This window comes from Nyctereutes procyonoides, unplaced genomic scaffold (assembly GCF_905146905.1).
Source record: "Nyctereutes procyonoides isolate TBG_1078 unplaced genomic scaffold, NYPRO_anot_genome, whole genome shotgun sequence".
In the NCBI taxonomy this organism is placed as follows: domain Eukaryota; kingdom Metazoa; phylum Chordata; class Mammalia; order Carnivora; family Canidae; genus Nyctereutes; species Nyctereutes procyonoides.
Genome location: NW_026575142.1, coordinates 6,445,041 through 6,472,812, shown reverse-complemented (window position 1 = coordinate 6,472,812; position 27,772 = coordinate 6,445,041). Strand labels below are relative to the sequence as shown.

Below are 27,772 nucleotides of genomic sequence, written 5' to 3'. Positions count from 1 at the left end.
AGGAACAGAGGCAAATCGCGAAACAGGCCAAGTTATGGGAGGAACTGAATCTGCTAGAGATGCACACAGAAATCAGGAGGGGCCAAGGGCAAGCATCTTTGGGTGCAAATCAATGAAATCTCTTCCTGGTTCAAGCTGTGATACAGGCGCTAACATTACCCAGTAAAGGGAGCTCTTACCTGCTGTGCCCTGTTTAAGGTCTGCTTGGTCAGCCTTGTAGGCCAGAGGCACGTGACCAGTTACAGATGATGTGTCACTTAAACAAACTAAAGAGTATCATCATCCAAACATAGTAATATAAAGCTAAATTTTTAAAGAAAATTTACTGTCAAACTGAAAGTTTTGGGAGCATTGGAGATAATGTCCACAAAAATATTCTTAGAACCCAAAGCACCGCTCCCAACATTTAGAGCTACATGACAATCTACAGAAGGTGCCTGAGTCTGGATTTAGGTGCATTCAGGCATTTCGTAAGGCAATGCTTTCAAGGATTGCCTTCAATCATTGTTTTCAAACATTTTCAATGTTTCAATGCAACAAGGTAGGTCAGTGGGGCACCTGGGTGGCTCAGTCGGTTAAGCCTCTGATTCTTGGTTTTAGCTCAGGTCTTGGTCTTGTGGTTGTGAGATCGAGCCCGCGTCAGGCTCTGTGCTCAGCATGGAGCCTGCTTAAGATGCTATCTTCCCCTCCCCTCCCTGCTCATGCTCCTTCTCTAAAATAAATCTTTTCTTAAAAATTGAGAAAAAAAAAAAAAAAAGGAAAACATAGGTCAGACTCACTTGAAGTACCTATTCAAAATGTAAATTCCTGGGCATTCCTGCCCCAGATCTATAGAAGAATGACCTTGGCGTCCTGCTGACCCTACGTGCACCCAAGTTTTTGTTGTGTTAGTGTACAGTCGTGTTGAAAAACCATAGCCCTGTGCTTCGGAGTCCCAGGAAGTGCTCCTCTCAGAGCCCAGTGGGAGTTCTGTGCTCCAATAAACTAAAACAGAAACTGAGCTAGACCCTAGAAGGCCTGTTTCTTTACTTAGAATTCATGGGAAGTGTTTTTCAGTCATTTAATTGGAAGGTCTTTTCCACGTAAGTTACGGTGGCGTGACTGGGCCTGGCCGTCCTCTCTGCAGCCTGGGGGAGTCTGCAAAATTGTGGAGGTTCTTAGAGGTCTCAGTGTTACCCGGAAAACGAGGATGAAAGATATTTTAGGTTAGACTGATCATTTGCTGGCCTGAGGACGACTCTGTCCAGAGGTCTGGGCAGCGCTGGGTGTTCATCCCTGAAACCAGTTTCTGCAGCTGCCCAGTGCCCCGTGGCCTAGCAATTTCCACCAGCGACATGTTCTCTTCCAGGTCCCAGGCGGCCTGAAGCTCATTGCAAATCGAGGAGGCTGCCTCCTTCATTCAGATATCGGGGCACATCTCTTTTCCAAGTTACTGTATCGGTTTCATAGCTAAGCTTGCAGGCGGCAGTTATTTTGGGCCAATTTCCTTCCTCAGCGGCAATCCCCAAACTTATTAATAATGAAAGAGCCCCTACTTATACATGCATTATTATTAAAAGGCTGTTGTATTTTCTCGTCCCCTTTATGATTTTTCTGAGTGCATCAGCATGATTATCCTTACCCCAAACTAAATAAAATATACTCTTATTCACTCACTGCCAAAGAGGATTATCCTCTCAGCGGGGTGATTTTGTGAAACGTGAGCATTGGAGGTAGGACACTGGAGCGTTAGTCCCAATTCTTGTCACTTTTTGGCCATCCTAGGTGCATCATGCATACCTCTGAGCCTTTTCCTGAGCTGCAGAATAAAATGTCAGCTCGCGTCACAGGATAGTAGTGAGGATCACTGGATCGTGGGTTGTTAGGTACATAAAGTGCCACACAGATGCATGGTGTGGTCTTTTTCTTTAGACTGTTTCTGCAATAACTATCAGCCTGGACATTTTAGCCTAATCAATGTCAAAAGGAAGGGCTAGGAAAGATGAATAAATTATTCGCAAACTGCACAAAGTTCTGACATATGGATATTCGGTCTCCCTTTGCAGCTGCCAACCACACACGGCCACTGCTATCAATGTGGTGAAGCATCCGGGCTCACCCAAAAGCTTATTGATAACTATGCATTTATGAAAAATGTTTAAATTAAAAAAATTTTTTCTTATCAGGTCATCAACAGTGGCCATAGCATGGCTCCAAATGTTAGTGTGGAAATAATGGTACCAAATTCTTTTGCCCCCCAAACTGATAAGCTGTTCAACGTTTTGGATGTCCAGGTAAGAATGTGTTCCTTCCTTTATTCTAAATAATGTTGCTAAACAGACACATCTGTTAACTTGTGTGAGTCACACTCTCAGCTATGAATTCACCACGCATTTACTGAGGCCACTTTGAGTATTATACGTTACTTTAGGACTGTCGCATTACGGGGACCACTGCATCTGATGTATATGGTCTGTAACAGAACCCTGCTCTTCACTGCATTTTTCTTTGTGAAAGAGCCCTAAGGAAGTAATTCAATGGGTAATAAAAATACGAATTTTGAGGCCACTGTTGAAAAATCAGTATTTCAGCCTTTTTTTAACAGAATCGATACCCTTATGTTGATGATTATTATATCAGAATTAAGATTTTTTTAAAAAAATATTATTTATTCATGAGAGATAGAGGTGGAGACATGGGCAGAGAAGCAGGCTCCCTGCGGGGAGCCTGATGTGGGACTTGATCCCAGGACCCCGGGATTACACCCTGAGCCAAAGGCAGATGCTCAACCGCTGAGCCACCCAGGCGGCCCCAGAATTGTTTTTCACCTTCCCATTTTCAAGGCAAGCAGTCAACCAATAAATCTATAACTGGATTTGAGATCTAATTTTAAAATGTCTTACCTGAATTCCAAATCTAGATGGTGGGAAATGTTATAACATGTCATCATTTTGTATCTAAATCCAAAGAAATGTTGAATTTCATGCTAATGTTCAAATGTCTGTTTTTCACCTTGCCTTATTTTCCATAAGGTTTTAGGGCCCGGTGATCACTTTAGCACCTACATCCAACCTTGTTAAAATGTTGCTGGGTTCCTGAGTTTTTGCCATGGAGACTTAATCTTTCCCAGATAAATCTGTCCAAAAGATATTTTCACAATTTTAGAAATGCTTGATAGATTGTAGAAAAGGCAAGCAACTGGAACTTTCAAGACCATGAAGCTTTTGCAGTTCTCTCCAGTATGGAGTAAGATTTTTCTCACTTTCTATCTTTATAGACTGCTGGAGAATGCCATTTTAAGAAATATCAAAGAAAGTGTGCATTAGAGCAGGAGAAAGGTGCAATGAAGATCCTAAAAGACATTTTCACGTTCTTGTCAAAGACTGATAAGAAGCTACTGGTAAGTTTCCATTTCTTGGGTTGTAGATTTTGCTTGCCAACATATGGACCTGAAGCACTTAAACCAAGAGCCAGTGGGTTTGAGCTGTCAACTGAGTGTAGGAAAGAAGCAAATTAACTTATTACTCTTGCACATGAGGGACACACAATTGGAGAGATAGATTCAGGGATATATAGACACACACATACATATAATACAGTTTCATTATTTATCCAACCAGTGCCTATTTTGTGCCAGCCAGACATTGTTCTAGACCCTTGAGGCTGCCAAGATCTACTATTTAGCTGAGCAGACTGTGGCATGAGATTAATTTTCACTGCTTTCATTTTAGTGAATTTACAGAAAGAAAAAAAAAACGAAAACCCTGAGGAAGCGATCTTACCTTCAAATGATCCACCTTTTACAGGAACATAGAACATGTAACTTAACAATGCCCTGATTAGGAGTCTTTAATTCGGAGAACACATGCTTCAGTTCAAATACCTTTTGTTGATTTATAAAACGTTCGTGTTTTGTGTTGAGAGAATTTTTTAAATCCATGAATGGGAGAGGTTTAATTCCATGTAAAATATTTTAGCCATTTATAAAAAAATGTTTTAATGTAGCTTTTTTTGTATTTGTTTTTCAAGTTCTGCATGAAAGCTGATCCATACTGTTTAACTATTTTGTGCCATTTGGGGAAAATGGAAAGTGGAAAAGAAGCCAGTGTTCACATTCAGTTGGAAGGCCGGCCCTACCTTTCAGAAATGGTAAATAAAATAAAATGACAACTTTGAGTTTGTAGGTTGTGTATGAACTTATCTGAAGTCATCTTATTTAGATAGGATGTTATAGGACGAGGCATTCAAGTAATTGAGGAGGTACAAATAGTAAAATTTGGAGTGGAACTCTACAACTATTTCCACGTATCGCTTCAGCTGAATAGATTGTCTAAGTGATATGGCTTCTGTAATTAAACAGGTAATTAAGACTCTGAAATACACTATGGAATAATTAAGAGATTTATTTTAGAAAGCATGTCCAACTGCTTAAAACTTTGATTACATCACAGAAATTGGCTACCTATTTTATATAACTTAGGGTTTTTTCTAAACTAAATTATGCTTAAGCATTTAAGAAGTAAAACTAAAGCTTTCATAAGATCCAGTAAAAAATCAAAATTTACCAACCAACAACACTTGAGGAAAAACTTTGAAAGGATGAATAAATAATACAACTTGGACTTCTTCCTAGCAATGAGTATGCCTGTTTAGGATTAGAAAATCGGGGCACTTGGGTGTCTCAGTCAGTTGCGCACCTGACTCTTGGGGTTGTCTCAGGTCATGATCTCAGTGGGGGAAGTATGCTTGAGGATTCTCCCCTGATCACACACACACACACACACACACACACACACACACACACACCCTCTCTCTCTCTCTCTATAATGAATCTTAAAATCAATTTTCTCTCTCGTATTTTTTTTTTAATCTGGAGGTTCTGTTCTTCAGTTTACCTGACAAATATGAATAATGTCTTTTGCAGGGATATTGCAGATTATATGAGATACTTTTTGTGAAGCCCTTAGTGTATGATATATAGTAAGGCAAAGAAAATGATAGTTCTCTTTTGTTTAGAGAGGAATATTTGAAATTGCCACACAGTAGTGAATAGTAAAGGAGGGTAAAAAAAATTCACCAGATATGGAAGTAAGTGATGTCTGCTATAGTTCTGGTTGGGCTAAACCTAAATCATGAGACCATCAGGATATTTAAAGTTTTGCCCTCTGTACCCTTGAGGTCCAGGTTTCTCAACAATGGGCACTTGGCATTTGGGACAAGATAATTCCTTGGTGTCAGATGCTGTCCTGTGCACTGTAGGATGCTTAGCAGCATTGCTGGCCTAGATGCTGGCACACCGCCTGCCAAGTCCCAAGAGTCAAAAATGTCTCCAGAAACTGCTGACTGTCCTCTTAGGGAGTAAAAGAATCCCTGTTGGAAACTACTGCTTTGATAAAGTACGTACTTTATTTTCAGCCCTAAAATTCTATGTGTTTTTTTCCAAAACATTAAATAGCATTTATATTTTAACTTTTGAGGGTCCCAGACTTCTTTAGGAATTTTGCTAAGGAATATATTCTCAAGTTTACATGCAATTTTATAAGGTTCTTAGAGTCTGTGGAGCCCATCCTCAGATTCCTGAGCTCCATGGATTCTTGGTTATGAAGTCCCTCTGTTAGCTCTTGGAGTTCATCTATTGATTTTATATTTGAATGGTATAACTACTTGTGCCAGATTTTTCCATTTTGGCATTAGACAAACTACATGTGTATTATCAGAGCAGGAAAAAAACCTAGATAAAATAAGTTTGAAGAAACAGTTATCAGGTAAAGAAAGTCTTATTTGGGGAAAAAAGATTCAATAGGAAAAAACACAACTATCAAATATTTAAATACTTATATATTACAAATATCTAAATCAAGTTATCTGCAAACTAGTCATGTTTAATAAAAGGATTTCAACAAAATGATGCCAGGAAAATTAATACCACAGCGATGCCTTTTCTTCCAAAGAAACCATTGCAATGCAATTAACTACAAGAGGTGAAATAAATTGGAGACAATCAATTGTAAAAGCCTCAAATAGTAGGTAAGGATCAAGAGAAATTATTAGTATGTCTTCACAAAATAAAACTAAGGCTACAGTGATCTTTCCTTTATTAAACAGGATGAGACTTCAGCCCTCAAGTTTGAAGTAAGAGTAACAGCTTTTCCAGAACCCAATCCAAAAGTTATTGAACTAAACAAGGATGAGAATGTTGCACATGTAAGATGACCATTTTACCTGAAATCTTAGGATTAGAGGGGAAAATTATTGCTGGATTGGTTAGTCAGGAAAGTGTATTCTGACTAGATAATGGAGGGTTCAAAATACGTTACCAGGATCTGGCATTTTCTACAACTGGTGGGAGGGAACAATGCAGATGGCTTTTTTTAGGAGGTGAACTTGGTAAGATTAACTAGATGAAGAAAACATGGAACAAGCCACTTCTGCTAAATGGTTACCACCAAGAAAAGGGGATAGGGTTGTTCAAAATATTAGGGAAATCATGGAGGTGGGCGGGGGGCGGGTGGTTCAAAGGGAATAGAAGTTTTTAAACTGGTGGCTCTTTATTTTGGTTACATTGTATAGGTTCTACTTGAAGGATTACATCATCAAAGACCCAAACGTCATTTCACAATAGCGATTATTTTGAGCAGCTTGCTACTTGGACTTATTTTACTTCTACTGATTTCATATGTTATGTGGAAGGTAAGCCTTTAATAATTACTCATGTTAAACCACTCAGAAATGCCATTCTTGATCTTCACAAAGCCTCCTTTGTGACTCCCACGTTATTAAATATTGCAGCACTTTTAATGAATTTTTAAGTTCCTATTTCTCCAGTATCTCCCAGTACCAGTATCCCAACCCTGACACTAGTTTGGAAAGGTGTTCTTTTATGATGTCAGTTTTGGAGAGTGTGTGTCACTGTCTAACAAAAATTATGCTCTTTAACAATATTTCCTATCCTAAATTTTATTGACTGCATGGGACAGTGACCTTTCAGGTTTCTGATGAGAGTATTGCATAATCACAAATATGTTACAATTTTCAGGCTGGATTCTTTAAAAGACAGTACAAATCTATCCTACAAGAAGAAAACAGAAGAGACAGCTGGAGTTATGTTAACAGCAAAAGCAATGATGATGATTAAAGACTTCTTTCAAATTGAGAGAATAGACTCAGGTTAACCAAAGAAACTTAAGACATTGTTTACAAGAAACCCTGTACTTCTTTTACTCATGACCTTGTGACATATGAGGTCTCAGTGCAAATGAAAAATCCAAGCAATTACTCTTCGGGAGGAAAATAATCTCTCGGCTCCTAAATGGGGGGAAAAACACTAAAGCATTCAACTTATTCAAGGTAAGTAATCCCTGGAAGATACCTTGAAATGAAAGTGCCTCTGAATTGAATCATATTGAGGAAGTAAACAACTCATTTGAAGAAGTCCTGGAAATATCATTCCTTTAAAAGAAATTATTTACCATGTATGCTTGCTTCAGTAAAATAAACTCCACTGAAGAGGGGATCATTCATTTCTAAAAGATCGTTGAGGCTTGTTGGAAAGATCCTGCTAAATATTTTTAAAGAAGAAAGAGCTGTTCCTCAATTTTCTAATGAATAAAAGAAGACCACTAATGTTTTAAAGTAGACTTATTTTAAAGACCTTTATCTGTAGTACCTTTATGAGGGGCTTTGATCAACCATGTATTCAGCAGTCGATGTAGGAGCATTATGGGCCTGATGAGCAAATTTCAGACTGAACTTATACACTGGTTTGAGCTTAATGACTTCTGGATAATTGTTTATACAGCTATGGACTTTTTCTTTCTGTATATATACACATAAGTTCTTAAAAGAATATGTTTATAGGTATGAATCCACTAGTCCTCCTAGCACACATTTTTAGCAAGGGTACCCAGGAGTAAATTTCTAAAATCCCTTTTTAATGACCTTCTCTTGGTTATAAAAACAGTACTTAAGAATTCTAACTTATATTCTGAAACAGATTATGAATGTTGCACTTTAGCTGTATTTCAAATTATTAATACACTGATATATAAAATATGAAAACTGTACCTCACAAAACTCTACGAAGACCGTGATTAGAGGCCAGTATTTCATATAAACTAGATATTGTGTAAAACAGTGACTGCCAAATTAAGCAAGTGCACCTACTTCTTTAGATTTTACTCTTTCTCTTCAAATGTATGTATTAAATGTGTTTTTACCAGATGTATAAGAGCATTCTCTTCCACATGGAACTAGAGAAACAAAATTGAGTAATTTAACTTATATTCAGTGAATATAAATGTGACATCAAAATTTCCATAACCTAGAGTTTAGGGATAACTTATTTAAAATCTGGAAACTTTTATAAAAACTTAATATTTCACTTATCTTTAATGCCTTTTCATTTGCAAATATAATCCTTTTTTTGTAATATTTATCCATGCATAGGAACTAGATGCTGCTAGCTGCAGAATATGATTTCATCTGAATTGTCCTGTATCTGTCTTTATTGTTGCAAGTGATCAAATAGTAAAAGGCTTACCTCTAATTTATCTATTATGGAAAATATTTGTTCATATGAAGCCCCTGCCAACAACTGTCTCTCGCTGACTGCCTAAATTCCTGTAAGTTATGTTCACAAGCCCAGAGTCTGTAATTGGCCCAAGAACAAGGAGGGCAGACCTTTGTAAAGGCACTTGAGGAGTGAAACCTCCTGAATGCAGTGTATCCCAGTAGAAATTAAACTTAAAAAGGTACGATATATGGGCAAAAGAGCTGTTTTTTCATTACATAAAAAGCAAAATAATTCATACACGTGAATTTCTGGAATCCTAAAAAAAATTAGCTCTTTTCAGAAATGATAGCATTTTGGGTATTACAATGTGCTAGGATTGCTGGATAACAGGAGTCTCAGAAGCAAAAAGAAAACTGCTCCTCACCCATTAGGTAGTTGGTGTAATTTAAAATTTGTTACAAACTTTAAGGAAAATCAACCATTTCTGACTATCAGGGATTAGTCACACAATTGGTACCCTAACAACTTAAAATGTTTATCTTTTTGGCAAACAAATGTGGGTACTGGAAGGATTTTGAAATCTGGATTAGGCATCATTAGGGCATCCTTATGTAGCCTCTGGAGTCCATCTGTCCTAGGCTATAGGAAATTTCACATACGTCCTGAATGGAGTCAAATCCTGAAAAGTGAAAGCATCCAAGTTATTTCACTTGGGAATTACTGATATGTCATCATGATGTTTTAAGTATATGAGCATTTACTTTCAGTTCCAATAAATATTTTCTGAAACCCAGGATTTGTTATATTTCATGTCTTGCTTTAAGCTCTAGCTTTTAAGCCCTAGAAACTATTTTTTAGCAAAATAACAGCCATTTTAACTTCTTTAAACATATTATTTTTTTAAAGTATGACTCTATTCCTTCACATTAAAATTCTAGTTTGTACTTTTTTTTTTTTATAAACAATTACATGTTCCTTGAGAATCATTCATTTCTTCCGTGCTTCCTCCATAAAGATTGATAAGCCTTGGGTGTAATCTGTAAAAAAAAAAAAAAAAAAAAAAAAAAAAAAAAATATATATATATATATATATATATAATTATTTCGTCAATCTAGCTTTCCTTTTCACACATATACCTATTGAGTATGACACATCACACTGAATGCAAACCTAATGGCAGCTAACAATCATGGATTCGTGGCACAGCTGCAATCTTGTAAGAGATTGGAGGGCCTAACAAATCAGCCCCAGTAATTACTGTACAATCCAGGCACTGTGCCTGTAGAAAACTCACATCGAATGGAATGCTCCTGCACACTTCTACCTCTTGGGTCATAATGCTTACCAACAAGGAGTTTGCATGGTCCTAAAGTTGTTTATGCCAGTTGTTCTGTTAAATAGTATGTAAATCGTTCCCTTGGAAAGTAAGTTGAATGCTTTGGGAAGAGCTGATAGAAGCACACTGCCGAACACAAAGCGGTAACGACTGGAGATCTAAATGTAACAATCTGCTACCCAGATGGCTTTCACAAGGTTAAGATCTTGATCTATTTTTTAAATTAACAAAACCTAAGCCCTAGAAATTATCTGTATAGTTCAGGGAGAATGGTAATTTGAAATACCAAGAGAGAATCAAATTTGGTCATGAGTCTGTGTGAAAATGCTTTTGGCTGTACATAACAAATTGGTAAATAAATGTAAAGTCACACGGTATTTATTAAAATTGTATATCTTTTTATGCTTCCCTGATTCATTAAAAAATAAATCTAGTCCTGACAAGGCAGCTTCCATTACACTTAAGTTTTGTGTCTACTGGTGGACATTTAAGATAGTGAAATAATTATACTTACTTAACCTGAACCTCTGATTTGGCTTCCATTAAGTCACCATCTACATTCCAAGGGAAACTGTTTTCTGAAGCAGCGGCATGCAGTCCATCCTCCTCTAGGCTGTATCCGCTATTATTTCTTGGACGAACTTTTACTTCTCCAACAGTGTAAGTCTCAACAAATGGAAAATTGAACTAAATAAAACAAATGCAAATAATCACGGTGCTTGCTTTATCCCTAACTGCCAATGCAAATTAAAGTTTACTGTGCTCTATCCCACACGTAAATAACAACATGCATGATGTTTTTTATAGCTTTGAAACTCTGTACCAGGGATTCCCAGTTTCTTTGGCAAGCTTGTCTTATGACCAGTGTTGTGTACTTATGAGGTTGTAAATTGTATCATACAATTTCAAATTAAAGATTTTTTTTAAGACCTGTCTGTACTATCTACTAACTAGCTTAGGTGATAGAAAGCAAACTAAATTTCATACTTAGAATTTAATTAGGAAGGATTAATTACAGGTATTTGCCAGCCTCATTCCCACTTTAAAGATGGACTCAGTTTGCAAGACTTTTGCTTATTGACCATTGTAAATGGTGCAGGGTATCTTCAAGTTTCAACCTTTGTCTAAAGAAACTTTAGTGGAAAAAAGTTTCTATTCTCATACATAAGACAGCCAAATATCTTTTTAGGAGCAATGTATATTAACCACTCATTAATTTCACTTTTTTAGGTAAACGGCATGAGGTTTATTCCTATTACCTACATGCATTCTTTTCCCTTCCACATATGAACCTCAGTGTTGAGATACAGAATTTTAAAAGTTGACCGAAAACTAATATTTCCCCCATACCCTTATTTTACATGTGTAGAAACCAAGGTCCAGCAGATTTTATACCGTATAATGCGCTGGGTTACTACAATGGATTATACTGGGTTTAGAGAGTGGCATCAGCTATTCTCCAGGGAAGCAGATGGGCTCTCTCTGAAACTACTGAGCAGTCATGGCATTAGACTTTCCATCTCAGGTCCAAAGCCTTTGTGATATCCTCCAATCTCTATGAACTTGTGAAAATAATGTGTTTTAAATGAGTCATTGCTAACCACTACTATGGGTTAAATTGCGTCCCTGATAACGATCCCTAGAAGTCCTAATTCTTAGTACCTCTACACGTCACCATATTTGGAAAGAGGGTCTTTGCAGATGTGATTGAGCTAAGATGAGGTCATTAGGTTGAACCCTAATCCCATGTGACTGACAGCCTTATAAAAGGAGAATGCCATGTGATCAAAGAATCAGACTACAGCAAGAAGTGATGGCCACCACCAGTAAGTCTATTATCCCAAACCCTCAGTTTTCATGTGTATGCTTCACAAAATGAAGCTGCGTACATCCCAGGAAATTCAGTACCTATGAAACCACATTGTTAGATGGGTCTTCAGGGAGCCAAGAACTTAATATCTTGTGTGAGCTTGTGTCTAAGATGTGAGGAAGAGAAGTAAACAGTTAAATCTGTGATACGTACAAGTGCCATGATGGTGTAAGCACAAAATTAAATGAGAAATGAGGCAAAGGGCAGGATGTTGGGTGAGCTTCCTATTTGAAGGGAGTCTTAACACAAAGTTAGTCTGGAGGAGAAGGGAAGTTTCAAAGACAGGAAACGTTTGACCAAGGATGGAGACGGCATCATCAAGCAACTACAAGAAATTCCTACTGTAATACTATGCTACTGGTGTTTAGGCACTTATGTTTTAAATTTTATCTTAATTTTTTTAACATTTTATAATTTGACAGAGTGCAAGCAGGGGTAGCCAGAGGGAGAGGAAGCAGGCTCCTCGCTGACCAGGGAACCTGATATGGGGCTCCATCCCAGGTCCCTGGGATCACGATCTGAGCCAAAGGCAGGTGCATCACTGACTGAGCCCCCCAGGCACCTTGGTGCTTATTTTTAAAGAAGATATAAATATATTATTTTTTTAAAGACAAAGATGGTGTCACCAGCTGAACTATGTCTCTCCCCAGTGTCATAAGTTGACATCACTACCCCCATACCTTAGAAAGTAACCAGAGTTAGAAGGTCTTTAAAGATGCAGTTAAAATGAGGGTTTTGAGTAGGCTCTAATCCACGCTGGTGCCCTTAAAAGAGGAAATTGGAACACAGAAAGATCAGGCATGTGTGCGCACAAAGGAAGGGCGATGTGAAGACACAGCCAGAAGGCAGACATCTCTAAGCCAAGGAGAGAGGCCTTGGGAGAAGCCAGAGCTGCCAACACCATCTTAGACTTCTGATCTTCAAAATTACAAATTTCTGTTAAGCCTTCATAGAATCCATGGTATTTGTCATAGTGCATCCCTAACACACTAGTTAAATGGTCAAAACAGGAAACCTGGGGGAGGATGGCAAGGGCCAGAATGCTAAGGGCCACATATTCCTCACTGAGGAAATAAGATGCCATCTTGACAAGATGCCTTGACAAGGCATTGAAGAACTGAACAGGAAACAGCCTAGTGTTTTAGAAAAAAAAAAAAAAAAAACTCCCTCTTGAAATAAGTGTGGGAGGCCAGAGCAAAGGAAGATTGAAAAGAGGTTGCTGTAAGCAAGAAGGGATTAAGGTTCAAGTTAAGGTGGAGGAGAAATTTCAGTAACATTTAAGAGAGGAACCAGTAGATCGGTTGTGAAGGAAGAGGGAGGGAGAGGAATCCAGAGTAACTCCAGGATGTGTAGGGTGTTGTACCATTGCCACCCTGTGTAGGGAGACACGGGAGGAACACTGTTGGGGGAACATGCTGGACGCGCCAGGCTCAAGATGCTTCAGGACACAGGAAAGCACCGTGGTCCTGTTGATCATAGAGAAAATAGCACACCAATTTGCAAACTTCCCTAACTGTGCAAAGCTCAGATAATGGTTCAAACGAGGGGCGAGGGGAGAGCAAGGAGAGGCCCCAGGACAAAGTATCATGGGAGGACTAGAGGGTGGTAAACGAGTCCTCAGGGAAGCACCAACTTGAGGGCCTTAAACTCCCTGCCAACAACGATGGTCAGAGTGTGGAAACGTGGGACAGAGGAAAAGGAGGCCAGCTAGGACAGAGCTGAAAGGAGGGGTAATGTTTTTCTATTCCACACAGAGAGGGGGAAGGTGAGATGATGGTGGTTTTCACTACGCTCTACAGTGGTTCATAGATAGGAAGATCCAGTGAGACTCAGCAAAGATGGTGCCAAGACCTAGACCGTGGCTCTCCCAAGGCCGAAAGTGCTGTGTTTTCCAACCTGGTTACCACAACTACTACTAACTAGACAGTGGATCACATAACCTTACCTTTATGCAGGTCTTTATCATATCACATAATTTATATGAATTTACATTTTGAAAATGTCACCACAAAGGGAAAAGACTATACATAAATGTATGTCTTTTTTTTTTTAACAAAAGTATCAAATTAACACTGCTTGAAAGCAATGACCTTGGGAATCCATCCACTTATTCATATATACCATCATGTTGAACACTTTTAAAATTTGTCAAAAAATTACAGAGCAATAAAGCTTGGATTCCAATTTTTGGAAAGAGCTAAGTCGATCAGAGTTAGGACTAATGATTGCCCGCACGCCCTCCCAAACACACATACACACAGAAGCAATAGTTTTTGCATCAAAAACAAGACGTGGCTGGCAAATGAGGAAAGCAGATATATCCTGCATAACATGATCTCATTTAAAAAAAATCGTTTTCCTACAGATACAGAATTCTATTATGGTATTTATTACTTTCAAAATCACAAAAAAAGCTCTTTCCATGTTGCAAAAAGGATGTCTACAAAACATTACCTTAGAAATTTGCCCCTTAGGCAATTTCTAAAGAGATTTTCCATAAATAATCTGTGCAAAAGGTGCCTCCCTAAAATAAAAATAGAGCTTCTCAGGATGAGTGCCCTTCAAGTTAACACTCATTGAGGTTCTCACATATGTTTAATGGGGACATATTAAGAAGTTTATACCAAGGTAATGACACTGATTATCTCCTGGAATATAGAATTTTGAGTGCTTTCTACATGGCCTTGTTTCTACCTTCTAACTTAAGAAAAAAAAAATGAACCTGTCCTGCTTTTGGAGTAAGAAAAATAATGATATTGCAAACAAAATAAGTAACATCTGAAAAGGCAAACATCCCTTGGACAATCGATCTCTGTCATTCCCCAAAACACACGTGCGAAGTTATTACTTCAGCTCACAGCCTACGTTCCATCTGCTTTTGTCTACTTGAGCTTCGTATTTAAGGAACGTGGGACTATCATTTTTATGATACAATTTCCTGAACACTTCATTCAGTTGGTTGCTCAATAAACACCAATCAAATAATGTAGGAAGCAGAAGAGAACTGAAACTTCATGAGGACTGCCTTTAAAATTATAAAGGGCAAAGTGTGAGCCTTGCAATGGCCACCCATGTAAGCAAGGCTCAACTACTAGTGCTTGGCTGGATTTACTACCCTCCCCCTCCTGTTTACTCTGCAGCTACATCCAGGTACAGTCCTATACCTGCAGGAAGTGAGACTACGGGGTTTTACAAGCATACTGATGTAGTTCAAGACTCATAATTTCAAAAAATCACATAATCCTGGATCAGTTTCCTAAAAACTGGGTCAAAATCTCTGCCAAAAGAATGTGGCTTATAATAGTTATTGCTTCTCCTTAAAACAAATCCCTTAAGTGGAAATAAAAATTTCATCTGTCTCCGAAAATGCAACCACACATTCTAGCTCTGAACAGAATAATGACTGTATAAAAGCGGTGTGTTTTTAAATATAGGTATGCAAATCTATTTCAATTAGTGAAGGTAGGTTGACCTGTAAATAAATGGCAGGAGAATCAAGAGGCCATAACTTTAGAGAAAGCCTGTTGCCATAACATCAAGAAAGCTAAGAATCTCAGATTTCACTACTTTTTATTCTAAAGAAGAGCTGAGTATATAATTTTATCTTTAATTTACTTCACATTTCAATATAACACTATATTTTCTATTTTCTATTTTCACGCACATGCACTCACACACACATACACAAAATGTATGTGTCCACCAATCGATAGGTCAGAAAGGGCCAATCTATATTAATAAAATAGAAATTTTCAAAATTTGGATGAACCACAAACCAAAAGTAAAAAGATTAATGTATTAAGAAGATAATGCCTTCTGAGGCAAGATTTGATATCAACTCTTGCAGCCTCTTTCCATGATTAATAGTTTTGTGTATAAGTAACAAAAATAATTTACTATACCTGATTTTTAACACCGGCATATCTTTTCAGGTGTTTTATAAATTCTGGTCGAGAAGTGTTTCGTGCAATTATAAGAGCCATGCTTCCATTATTTAATCTGAAATTAAATATTTGTATTTGACATTGAGAAGTTTATTAAGTGATTGCAACAGAAATTACTCGGTATCATTCCTTCTAACAACCACATTTAGTAGAAGTTTTAGGCAAAACTGATTAATCAACATCACATTAAATTTATTTCCAATTCTTAAATCTTATGCTGTGTATCTTATTGCTGTGTTATTTTTAAATGGCACAGCCAGCCCTTCAAATTAGTTTTATTAAGAATTGACTTCCTTTTTCTGTAAGTTCTTATTTAAAGGACATTTTTAAAAAAAATAAAAGAACTATCATGCTTCCTATTCACATATCATTTAAAATCCAATAGATTTACTTAGGGATTCAAAATGTGACATCATGTATGTTTTTAAAAGATTTAAAATAACAAATAAATACTAATAGTATAACAAATTGTTCAATACTTTCTAGAACCTACAGTGTGATATTTAAATATTTACATACAAGCAGGTCTCAGTGACATAAGAAAATAAATCCAAGTGGCCCCTTGTTGGATAAAAGGGACAAACGCTACCACACATGTTCAGTTAAATGACTGAGCATTTTAATCTTGCATAACTGTTCAGTTTAATATAAGAGACTACAAATTTAGAGATGGGATTTAGTGCCAAAAAAGCCACTTACAAATGCATCTAGCTTTAGAAGGCAGTTTGCAGAAATATGTGCAAATGACTTCTAGCTTGATTTCAAGGCAAATATAAAGTTATTCCAAGAATAACAACAACATAAAAAAGAGCTCTTTGAATCTTATGGAAGCTCAGGTCAGAGCTTGTAAGGGATCTTAGAGATTATCCAGTCATTCACTCAGTTTATACAGAAGGAAGAAAAGACTCCAAGTTTAAGTGATTTGTTCAAAGGCACACAGAGAAAAACAAAATGATCACTGGCACCACATCTCTTAATTCTGAGAGTCCAATGCTCATTTTATTCAACATGCCACTTCTTCCCAACTGGAAATAATTAGTGCCAAGACACATTCAGACTACTGTTTTGTGTTTACATTTTCAAAAATTGCTTAATTTTTCATTAACATGAAAAGTACTTCACATGTCTACTTTTCACCACTTTATAGTAATTGAAACACATCCTATGTGCTTTCACGGTTTTAAATGTTTTTTATATATTACATATTTACTGTTAGAATACTGAAAAGAACACTAATTTCTATCAGCAATTTGCACTGAGGTATTTTGAATTAAATTATACTTTATTGTGGGAAGAAAAAATGAAACTGGAGGTTCAATCTCCTGGGCAATGATTCTGAATCATCCAGAAGCTAAATCTCTGACTACCTCTGGTCAGCCAAGGCATGGTATGAAGGCCTTTGCAAAAAAAAAAAAAAAAAAAAAACCAACAGTGTTCAATTACAGTCCACAAAGGAAATCTCTAACTAGTCATCCACTGAAAAATTAATACTGGTTAAACCTAGAGAGAATAAGGAGTGGAAGTCCAGACAAGCTGGAAAATGTATGGAACAGCACTGAAAGAGGCAAGAATCAACTCCCAGAAGAGCAGACTACCTCTCCTAAAGGTCCTTGAGCAAGCTTGAGTCTCAGAGATGAAGTAGGATTAAGTATTGTCTTAAGTCAGCTAGCTGTTTTTCACGTTTGTGAGGGAAACCCATTAGGGGGGCACACCGCTATCTAGGATTTCTGAAGGGACAGGCAGGAAACTATTGAGCTCAATTTCTATATCACAATAAGCTTCAAGATAACTCCTTTCAAGTTTCAGCACTAAAGATAATGAGGACCCTGACATCTAGATTATTAATATTAAAATTTATAGTTTTTCTTCTTCTCTAACTGCAGATATTTCTCATGTTGACTGCCAAGGAAAAAGTTATATCAATCCCCTTTGCTAGCTGTTAATGATTCTGGTTAAGGATTTTGCAGGGAAGACAAAACTAATCATTAAAATTATGTCATAAACTGCCCTGGCACACAAGTCATTCTTTTATTCTACTTCCAGGGAAAAATCTAGATTTGACTATATTATACGACATTCATGATCCTTTCTTCTATGCTTTCTATGGGAGTGGGAGAGAAAGATTTTCAAATGAATAATGGACAGCTGCTTGAAAAGAATGTATGAGAGATGGTTTATATTTTTGTGGATAAAATGATATATAAAAGGTCTCAAGAAAATGTGGGCAGCAGATTCATATGTACCACTATTCACACTAAATATAAATAAGTGCAATTCAGCTTCCTTTGACTGAAGGTATCAAATATACCCACATAAATACTATTCATGCTGAGGATATTTATGTCTGCTCTACAACTTGAAAGTAGAGATGTTCACAAGAAATACCAGAAATATAATGTTTTCGATGACCAGTAAATAAACACAAGTAAAGCAAGTAGGCATAAAGTGACACAGTGAAATCATGTTAATAAAACCCATGAAATATTTTAGCTTTAGTAATATTAAGAAACCAGTGATTGTCTACTATTTCTAGCTTAACAGTGGGGCTCCGCCTACTCAGATGCTAAGTCCCTAAGAATCTTTACTATTATTACAGTCCAAAATAATAATAATCTAGCCAGTCACAAGTTAGCAAGTATTCTAAAAGAAAAAAAAACTGGTTTATAGAAAAGTATTAGTGATTCAATAAAAATGCTTACTAACCTGGTATTAGGTGCCAAGCCTCTAGGTGCCACTGAACACAGGCAAGGGATTGCCATAATGCTGACATTCAAGAACTGACCCTGGATGGTTTGCCACTGATCATTACAGTCTAAAGGCAATGGAAGTGACTGGTTACTTTCCCTCACTAGAGCAAAATGTCACCAGAGCCTGCCTCAGTTCTCAAGGAGGTACGTTTAAACTTACCGGATTTGGGAGATCCTTCTGCCTTCCTAAAAATGAGAAAACAAAGAAAACCACATCACACCAAAATAACATCTATTAAGTTGAGAAACTTCAAGAACCCAGTATGTTAAATATTTTCTTAGAGTAGATACAGTAAGTGAAAATGTGTGAGTATATTCCGTTACTGCATTACACTGTGTTGATTCATTGAAAGGTGGTGTCATCCATAACAATGATTTTCCATTTCTTTTAAAGACCAGAACATTTTCTTTGTGTGGCTTTGAGTAATGTTTGTTACTCAGGGCATAAACCATGGGTTTTGCTTGTTTTTTGGCTTATTGTTGTATCCAAAATGCTTGGGATATAGCATTCAATAAACAGGCTGTTGAATAAATTCATAAATGATTGGACGGATGGATGGGGTGAACAGTGGTTTCTGAAGACAGAAGTCAAACCACATGGCCTACTAGAATTTCACTACCCCATATCCTTCACTAGTATTTTATAAAAACAACCAAAGATCACAAGTCTAATAAAGTGTGTATATCAAACTGTTTCATGCTTTAAAGAAAGATACAGATGTTTCCGTTACTTTGAGCCCTTTACCTACCTTTCTTCTAAATCATGAGAACTGATAAATGGTAAAAATGATATTTCACAGTCTTCAGGCCTGAAATACAATAAATTTTGCTGTTAACAATCATGTATTCTAAGACACAAAATTTTGGGTTTAAGAAAAAAAGACTTACTTAAGTTTTGCCAATGCCTTCATTACCGCAAAATCCCTTCGTTGGTTGGGTGACATCCATCGATGTTTTTCTGCCAAGGCCAAAGTTCTTCCACCAAAGCCAAACATGGCTGAGAACCCGAAGCGAAGAAGCTTTCCAGTTGTGCTAAAAGTGCAGACATCAACTGGTTGTACGTGCCCTTGAATATTATGTTGGATATCAGTCCATTAGTGAGAATAGTAGGGCAAGTTGTCAAAATGGCAAACACAGAGAAGCCTATTTATTTACTTATAGAAGATCTCAAGCAACTTCACACCATGATAAATATCCTTGCTTTCTCTTCACCTCTCTTTACCTACAACTACTGCAATTGCCATTTTTAACTTTTTCAGGTACTAAGGTACACAAAGCAGTAAATATTGCAGTTTATTGCTATTTCACATAAAACACAGTTAAGGAAATAAAGTTCATGTGCAAAATAAACTTAGATTTAACAGTAGTTTTGCATTGCTTTTAAGTTTACAGACTTTCCATCAATGGGAATAATAAAAATTCTAGAGTGGATGTGCAATGTTTTTCCTTTTTGTGTTCTTCTTTTAACAACAGAACCTCAGCCCTACAGTCTTGGTGTAGTCTAACAACACTATCTGATATACTTAAATAGTATGCATGGGCTGTTTTGATCTGATTGTAAAAGTGTGACCTTAAACATCATTATGATTTTTTTTCTTACAAGATTATAGTGAAATTTCATTTACTGCTCTTGGTGGTGCCTCTGCTCTGAAAAGAGAGGCAGTCCAAAATAGTGAAGCTTTGACTTCTGGTTTTTAGTAAAACATTTCTCTGATCTGAGACACACAGAACTTGTCCTTCCTTGGATAAGTCTGACAGAAGTAAAATAGCCTTATATAAATATAAAAACTTCCTTATCAAAAAGAAACTTCCTTATAAAACATGAACTTGTTTGAAAGAATTCTTACCCATTATAATGTGCAAAGTTGCAGTTACCACATGAGGGATTCCATGAAGAGAATGTGCCAGTACGTTAGTAGAGCCTGCCAAATCAATTTTAAAACATGTAAAATCAATGTAGTGTATGTTTTAAGTTATCCACTTGCTCTTACTTTAGGAGATATCGCTATGTATCATTCAAATGAAAAATCAATGAAAGTTTATAGATTTTCATTAATAGCTTAGATTCACATTGAATGGTTGTCAAATTACTGTTTAGCCTTTAAACAACTTAAAATTAGAAAATAGAGTATTTACTTGCTCACAGATTTTTTTCCCATCATTAATGTCTACTTTCTACCAAAATAAACTAGCGGTATCAAAGTCTACTCTATCTTCAATGAGTGGGCTTCTAACTTCTTTCACAAAATGAACACCAAGAGCATTAAGGGTGTCTCTGGAGAGCCGAGACAAACGCATAAATACATAAATAAAAATCCAAATAGTAATGAAGAAAAAAAATTTTAAATCCCTACAAAGTACAAAAGACATGTTTTAAATACCTTTAGCGACTCTTAGAGATAAGCTTTCATCCAAGAGGGGATTCCCCTCTTATCTGACAAATAGTATCCTAGATGAAGAAAATATTTAATTCCATAGTATTTACCATGCTACGGAAGTCTGTTTTGAGATGTTATACGTTTCTTATTTTCATAATCATTAGGATGATTTAAGATCCACATGAATTTTTGCCACCAGCCTATGAAAGAAAAGAGCTCTCCTCCAGTATGGCTTCTATGACATTTAGGGTCTCGGAGACCTTGAGGTAAAAGCCTTCTTCTGAAGAGGAAGATTCCAACTAGCCCCTGCCATTTCCAGGAGGCTAAAAGGCTTTAAAATTAAGAAGCTACAAGTTTCCTTGAGATACAGATTATAGGAAAGAAATCCAGTAACAGCTGAGAGCTGTGAAAGCATGGATGTGTGGTGTACTGCAGATATCAAGGCGAAGACTAGCCCCCTGGACTTGTTCTTTAGGAACATTCCTGTGTGGTCATACATGATCTCTTCAATTTGTATCACTTGAACTGATGTGTGTCTAGGGTTGTTCGGCCAAAGAAGCTGAGGCTACTCAGACATTTTCAACCAAGGCTGTCATTAAATTAATCACCATAAGGGACTGATCTAATATTAATGTCTTCCAGGCCTCTGGTGATGCCAATTCAAAGAAAAGTCCACCTCAACCAATTAGTAAACCTGTTCCAACTGATTCATCAAAGGGTGAATTATGCTCTGAATTCTGTTATTCAGAATATGGTCTACGGTCCAACAGTAATACCATGGTGCTTATTAAAATGTAGACTCTTGGGTCCCACTCCAGAACTCCTGAATCAGAGTCTGCATTTTATAAGATCCCCAGGTTATGTGTGTGCACAGTAACTTGAAGAGTGCTTCTTCTAGAAGAGATGTATGGTCCAGGGATCAGCAGCATCAACATTACCTGGGAGCTTGTTAAAAAGGCAAATTTCGGGATGCATGGGTGGCTCAGCGGTTTGAGCATCTGCCTTTGGCCCAGGGCGTGATCCTGGGGTCCTGGGATTGAGTCCCACATTGTGCTCCCTGCATGAAGCCTGCTTTTCCCTCTGCCTCTGTCTCTCTCTGTTTCTAATAAATAAAATCTTAAAAAAAAAAAAAAGGCAATTTCTGGGTCTTACTTCCAACCACTAGAATCGGAAGGTCTGGAAGTGAGACCCGGATATCCATGCCTTAGCAGGTTCTCAAGGTGACTCGTATGCACTCTAAGGTTTAAGAACAGGAGTCCAGAGACCTGTTGCTCAGTGGATCTTTACCCAGGAGTCAATTACCTAAGCCTTTCCAATTATCCTTTGACCATCTACGGCCTGCCCTTTGGTCATCTAATTGCTAATTAATCTGGAATGGGTGGGAGGGAAGAGAGGAAACAAATCAACCTATTTTGCTTCCCAATCAGATTTATGGTAAAGGTTTTGGAGGAGGCCACGTAATTAGAGTGAGATATTTAGGATTATCAATGGATTACAGTACTCCATGAAACACATTTCCTCCATTACCGTGGTTAATTAGGAATAGACCATAAAAGCATTCCTCTAGAAAGGCTATTAAAGAACATAATGTAATGTTGTCATGTGCAATAGAGAATGACACATATCATGACTCAAGAAAATAAAGACCATTTATTCCCTGTGAGGATCAAGTATGCTAAGCATGCCCAAACACAGATCCTTTCAGGCTACTAAGGATCACTTTCTTTCTTTTTACCTCTCAGGCTTTGCACCTTGACAACTTTTTCTTAACTCCATAGAATTTGCAGAGAGGCACGACCAGAAGCCAGAAAATTGTTTCCGTCATCTTCTACGCTGATTAACCTGTTCCTCGGTCCTTAAGAACACTTTTTTAACTCTCTGAATTTAAAAGGCAAGTTTGTGAGGAAAGTGGATATAAAATGGTAATACTATAGGTTGCTCTGTATTTTTGTTTGGATGATCTAAAAGACAGAGTACAATTTCCAAAAACAAAATGTGATCCATCTGAAAAGATGTCTACATGCCAAAAGAACATGCTGCTCACATAAATAACGGCTATGTAATTTTAGCATCCTCACAAAAGCTATAAATGTTCTACCTCAAGGTAAACATTTTAATTAGCCTGAAAAGTTATTTTTCTTAACAGCTACCAGCAACTTTGCTCACCACCACCTCCCCAGACCTGCTAAAGGGTGCCAAATACACAGAGGTAAGGACGGAAGTAGCAGTTCATGTAAAGCATGAATGATGGAAATACCAGGCAGAAACTATGGAGGCAAAAAGAAAAAAAGGAAAAAAATTGTCCTTGGAAGTGCAAGCACTTCTGTAGAACAATTAACTTAATTAACCAGACCCCATGAATATTCATAAGGCCGTTAATGTCTCCCACATCCAAACAGATAAATGTGATGTAATGACTTCCTAGTCAAGCATATCTAAAATTCTCATGAAAACTGCACCTACACTTTGGTTCTTTGCCTGAAATATCATAGAAATTAATAGTCCCTTGGCAATATTTTACTCTCCTCAAATTAATTGGCAAGCATGAATTTATTTATGTGAACGCTATAGGAATATATGGTTTGCAGCCATCAGTATGTGGATTGTGCCTTGTTTTACAACAACTGGATTGCTTTTTTTTTTTTTTTTTTATGTCCTCTCTGGCTTTTTCCTCTATCCTCCCCCCACCCCTTTAATCGGAATCTCTCAGTATAGTTCCTTAGCACCAGTTCCCATGGCAACAAACACCATTGCTAATGGCCAGCAGTTCTAATACAGGCTTCCCCACATCTGATCCATCTGAGTCTGACCATAATTCAGCGGCTTAGTCTGTTGGCTCAGTGGAGTCATTTACTAAACACTCTCCCTCTGGGTGTCTCTCTCCAGGAGGCAAATGGCTTCAAAGGCAGACTGTCTTCTGTGTGCAGTTGGAGACTTCCTGCCTAGCCCTTGTCCCCCCTTGTTCCCCATTCACTATCAGAGCCCCAATGGGGCCCTGAGTCCTCCCATCAGCCCAGCCCACACACGACATCCCCCTCCTTATGGAGTCCAGAAGCTGGAACTCCCGGACAGAGGCCACAATTTTGGCAATAGGCTATATTTGCTAAGGAAAACGCATTCAAATGGCATGTTAAAAACATCAACATAACCACTGGTTTTTCTAGCTAACTATTCACTGCATGTCCAATGTGTGTGTCTTCCCACTTTTGCTCCATAGCAGTTAATAAGTGACCTCAGCAGTGTACATACTAGTGAAGAGGAAATGACCGTGGCACATCCCCTTGGCACGCAAGGTAACGCTGAAAAGCTCCACCGTTATAGACAGAGCTCCTAAAATGACATGAAAAGGTAAAAGTGGCTGGCTCCACTTCGCCAGCATCTTTTTTTGTTGTTGTTTTTTTCCTAGTTGACATGATTGTGTTCTCTTCTGCTTAAAGACCATCCAAGGTTTTTCTTAATTATTGGGATATATCCAAATATGTCTCTCCTTTTAAATTCTTGGAGTTTTTTGTGTTTTTTTTTTTCCCCTTGGAAAGACTTCACAGTCCTTAAGAGTATTTGTACATCTTTTGTTGTCAATTAATAATACTAAATATACTGAAATCCATACTAAATGAATGTGGTCATCAAATGGGTAGAATGAATTGTTCTTTGCTGTGTAATGATTTCCTATCTTCATAGGAAACAATAATTGTTTCTGTTTTATTTACAGAGATAATAACGTGCGATGTTTTCAAAATGAAAACTAATCACTTTCCATCACTATTGTTTGTTTAAATAATTTGGGAGGAGTGACTGGCATAACGTAATCCACTTGTGAAAGATGTTCTCGTCTTGTCTGGATGCCAGCGCAGTCAGGCTCTGACCCCCCCCCTCCCCTCATCACAAATTCTCCTAGAACAGGCTCCCAGCAGGGTGTTCCCTTGCTCTAAAACCTTCCATTGTTCCCTACTGCTTATCAAACACAATTCAGACCCCTCCCTGTGGCATCTAGGAATCACCAGGGTTTGGGACTATTTTGATCCCATCCCCCACCCAACAATGGCCTGTGTTCTATTTCTCAATGCTCCTGGATTATTTCTGCAACGAAGAAAATAACTCCTCATCTTCTCAGGCCAGAACCTACCCATTCTTTGGCCTAATTCAACTTGCTCTATAATGTTAGAGCATTATACTTGCTCTATAATGTTTTCTATACATTCGTTCACTTGATAAACTTCGTTGAGCATTCACTGTGTCACGTTCTATCCCAGCCGCTGGCAATACAGCAGTTACGATGAATTTTTTTGGCATTCTCAACTCAAGGTTATCTATTTATACTCATATAAACAGATAATACATATCTATCTGTACTCTGATACTCAAGGTTATCTATTCTCTATTTGTACTCTGAGAGTTACCGCATGACATTGTGAGCAGCTTGTGAGTGGCCTTGTTTTGAAATTTCATACCTGGTACTGTGTGATCATTAGACCTTTATATTGGAAGACAGAATAATAATAATCCCATTTGTTGAATATTTAACTATGCATCAAGTCCTCCACAGATACCATCTAATACAACAAAAGCCTTATAATGAGATGACTATATGTGTATCTTTTTTTTTTTACAGATGAGAAAAATGAGGCTCAAAGAAATTAAATAACTTGTCCAAAGTCTCACATTTGCTTAGCAGAGATGCCAAACTTGGTTCTTTCAGATTCAAAGTCTGTGCATTTAACTCTGTGTTATACTGTCTAGGTTAGGAAATAGGAGAAAGACAGGAGGAGAGGTTCCAGTTAGCAAATCCACGGCCCCTTGCTTGCCTGCTGGTATTAACCCAAGTGGAAGCTGTGCTCGGACAGGGGTGAGAATGCTCTCTGTTTCTTTCCCAGCATTCTTCTGGGCTCTAAGAAGCAAAGCATGTGCAACTTCACTGGCAGATCCATCTCCACCAACACAGACGACACTAGAAAACAAGAAATTAAGAATGCAACTCTTTAAACTAATTGGTAATAATCCATGAAATCTCAACTTCGAAATAGTCATCTTATATATTCATGTGAATGGTACTTACATGCCCCTTGCAACACTTTAGCAAGTGTCAATGAGTAAGAAGTTTTCCGCACTGGTAAAGTTTACTTCCCAAATACAATACCTACACGATACCCCGTGGACAAAATGGTTTTCAGTGGGTTAAGAAGCATTATAACATCTGAACATGTTCTTTCACATCGGCCTGCGCTCTGCTCTGCTAATATCCAAAAGTATATTGTTCTCAATTTGTTTATATTAGTAGTCATGTGCAATTCATTTAACCAACTGCTAATTTTCAACATAGCTCCAAAAAGACAGACAGCTGTAAAAGTTATGTAAACTATGAAACTTTAAAGCTATTTATCATTAGTATATAGAGTAATTGCAAACTTGAACTGTCTTTTGTCTTTTGGACATGACTGCTACATGGCACTATGAAAGTTATTGATACCACTCTTGACTCTAGTCAGTACTGCTCACAATTTTTTTAAGACCTCGTAAGTGGACTGTAGTAGAGGTGGTGGTAGGACTTCATGAAAGTAACGTATAAGATTTCAGAAATTTGTTTCATAATGATTTGTATTTAAAAGATACAAAATAATCTGAAGGAGCAAAATCATATTAATTTATCCAAAAGGAGGAAGACTTTGTGTATTTGGAAGCAGGTGTCATAACTCAAGGTCTGTAAGGGCCCAGCAGAAACAGAAGAGCAATGCTGAGTCTAAAGGAGGAACAGATTCTCCGCTCAGCCCACTCATATCATCTGGGAGGCAGGCCTAGATTTTTCCACAGATTTTTTTCATCCTCTGATTTCTCTAGAGGAGCCACAGATTCTGACTTTTGGGTGAGCCATTTTATCCACTCGCATTCAAAATATTTAAAAACCTCTCTATGCCAAACAAAGCCTATGGACCATGAACAGGTGGTTTTATTTATATTAAGGTTTATTTATTTATTTTAGAGAGAGAGCAGGAGGGAAGGGATGAGGTAGAGGGAGAAAGAAACCCAAGCAGATCCCACACTCAGCAAGAGCCTGAGGTAGGGCTCGATCTCAAGACCCTGAGATCAGACCTGAGCCAAAACCAAGAGTCGGACGTTCAACTGACTGCACCACTGGGTGCCCCGATCACCAGGTTTCAAATAGTTTCTGAAGTTTAGGAAGCTCTGGACATTGGTGAATACAGAGCCTGAGGGTCCATCAACCCCCCTCACCTTGCTCTCAGCCTCCCAACCCCTGCACACATCTGAGGTTCAGCCCTACGGCTGCACACAGCCTGGCAGGCCCAGGTCCCCCCTAGGTATAAGGGACTCCAGGACATAGGATAGACCCAGGTAATTTGATGTCTGAAGTGGTTCTAGGGGTACCTAATGTGGCCACTGACTCAGAAAGAAGTGACTGTACCTACTGAGGGTTGACTTTATGTCAGATAATACATTGGTTCTTTTCTATTACATCCTAAGAATTCTGCAAAGCAGGCATTAGCCTCATCTTCATATAAGTGGAGAAACCAAGGTTTGATGTGAACCTTGTCTATAGGATTTCAAATATCACGGAGATTTGCAAACATTCAATGAACTTCATTGTAATGATCAAATTCATGCCCTTTCCTACCTGCTGGGGTGTGTGTGTGATCTAAAAGGAGCACGTAAAGTCATCCAACAAAACATCTAACTTGGCCCAGAAGAACTTGGCTTTTCCACTTAGTATGGCAACATCTAAACCCTGAGATCCTGCATAGTGTTTCCTGGAATTGATAGAGATGGCTCCTCTGTGAACATACTCTGCTACAAAAGCCTTTGAGTTTTTGTCATAATACCTTCTATTTTACTTTCAAACTTTAACAAACTATAATTACAACCATCAAGTAACATTTAGTGAAAAATCACTATGTACCAGGTACTGTTCTCGGCACTCTCCTGTATTAACTCATTTAATTTAGACAATATCTATATGCAATGGATACTTTTACCTTCAATTTCAAGTTAGGA

General features: G+C 37.7%; 2 protein-coding genes across 5 annotated transcripts in view; one reads left to right on the top strand and one right to left on the bottom strand.

Annotated features, from left to right (window-relative positions):
• The window catches only part of ITGA4 (integrin subunit alpha 4), an 80,207-nt gene extending 70,804 nt beyond the window's left edge, over positions 1-9,403 (top strand). The window contains exons 23-28 of one of the 2 annotated variants that reach the window (XM_055308540.1): positions 2,166-2,273; positions 3,257-3,379; positions 4,009-4,128; positions 6,085-6,183; positions 6,550-6,669; positions 7,016-9,403. In XM_055308540.1, the coding sequence (XP_055164515.1) occupies positions 2,166-2,273; positions 3,257-3,379; positions 4,009-4,128; positions 6,085-6,183; positions 6,550-6,669; positions 7,016-7,114 (669 nt within the window). In that variant the 3' untranslated portion in view covers positions 7,115-9,403. Of the gene's footprint in view, positions 1-2,165; positions 2,274-3,256; positions 3,380-4,008; positions 4,129-5,163; positions 5,272-6,084; positions 6,184-6,549; positions 6,670-7,015 lie in introns of those variants that run through there. The other variant, XM_055308541.1, reaches the window with a different exon arrangement.
• Positions 9,404-9,417: 14 nt separating this feature from the next.
• Positions 9,418-27,772, bottom strand: part of CERKL (ceramide kinase like) — a 106,937-nt gene continuing 88,582 nt past the window's right edge. For 2 of the 3 annotated variants that reach the window (XM_055308543.1, XM_055308544.1), the window contains 8 exons: positions 20,237-20,311; positions 19,278-19,455; positions 19,139-19,198; positions 18,550-18,575; positions 18,346-18,454; positions 15,601-15,697; positions 10,343-10,515; positions 9,418-9,528 (listed from right to left, as the gene is read on the bottom strand). In XM_055308543.1, the coding sequence (XP_055164518.1) occupies positions 9,447-9,528; positions 10,343-10,515; positions 15,601-15,697; positions 18,346-18,454; positions 18,550-18,575; positions 19,139-19,198; positions 19,278-19,455; positions 20,237-20,311 (800 nt within the window). In that variant the 3' untranslated portion in view covers positions 9,418-9,446. Of the gene's footprint in view, positions 9,529-10,342; positions 10,516-15,600; positions 15,698-18,345; positions 18,455-18,549; positions 18,576-19,138; positions 19,199-19,277; positions 19,456-20,236; positions 20,312-25,572; positions 25,716-27,772 lie in introns of all 3 variants that reach the window. The other variant, XM_055308542.1, reaches the window with a different exon arrangement.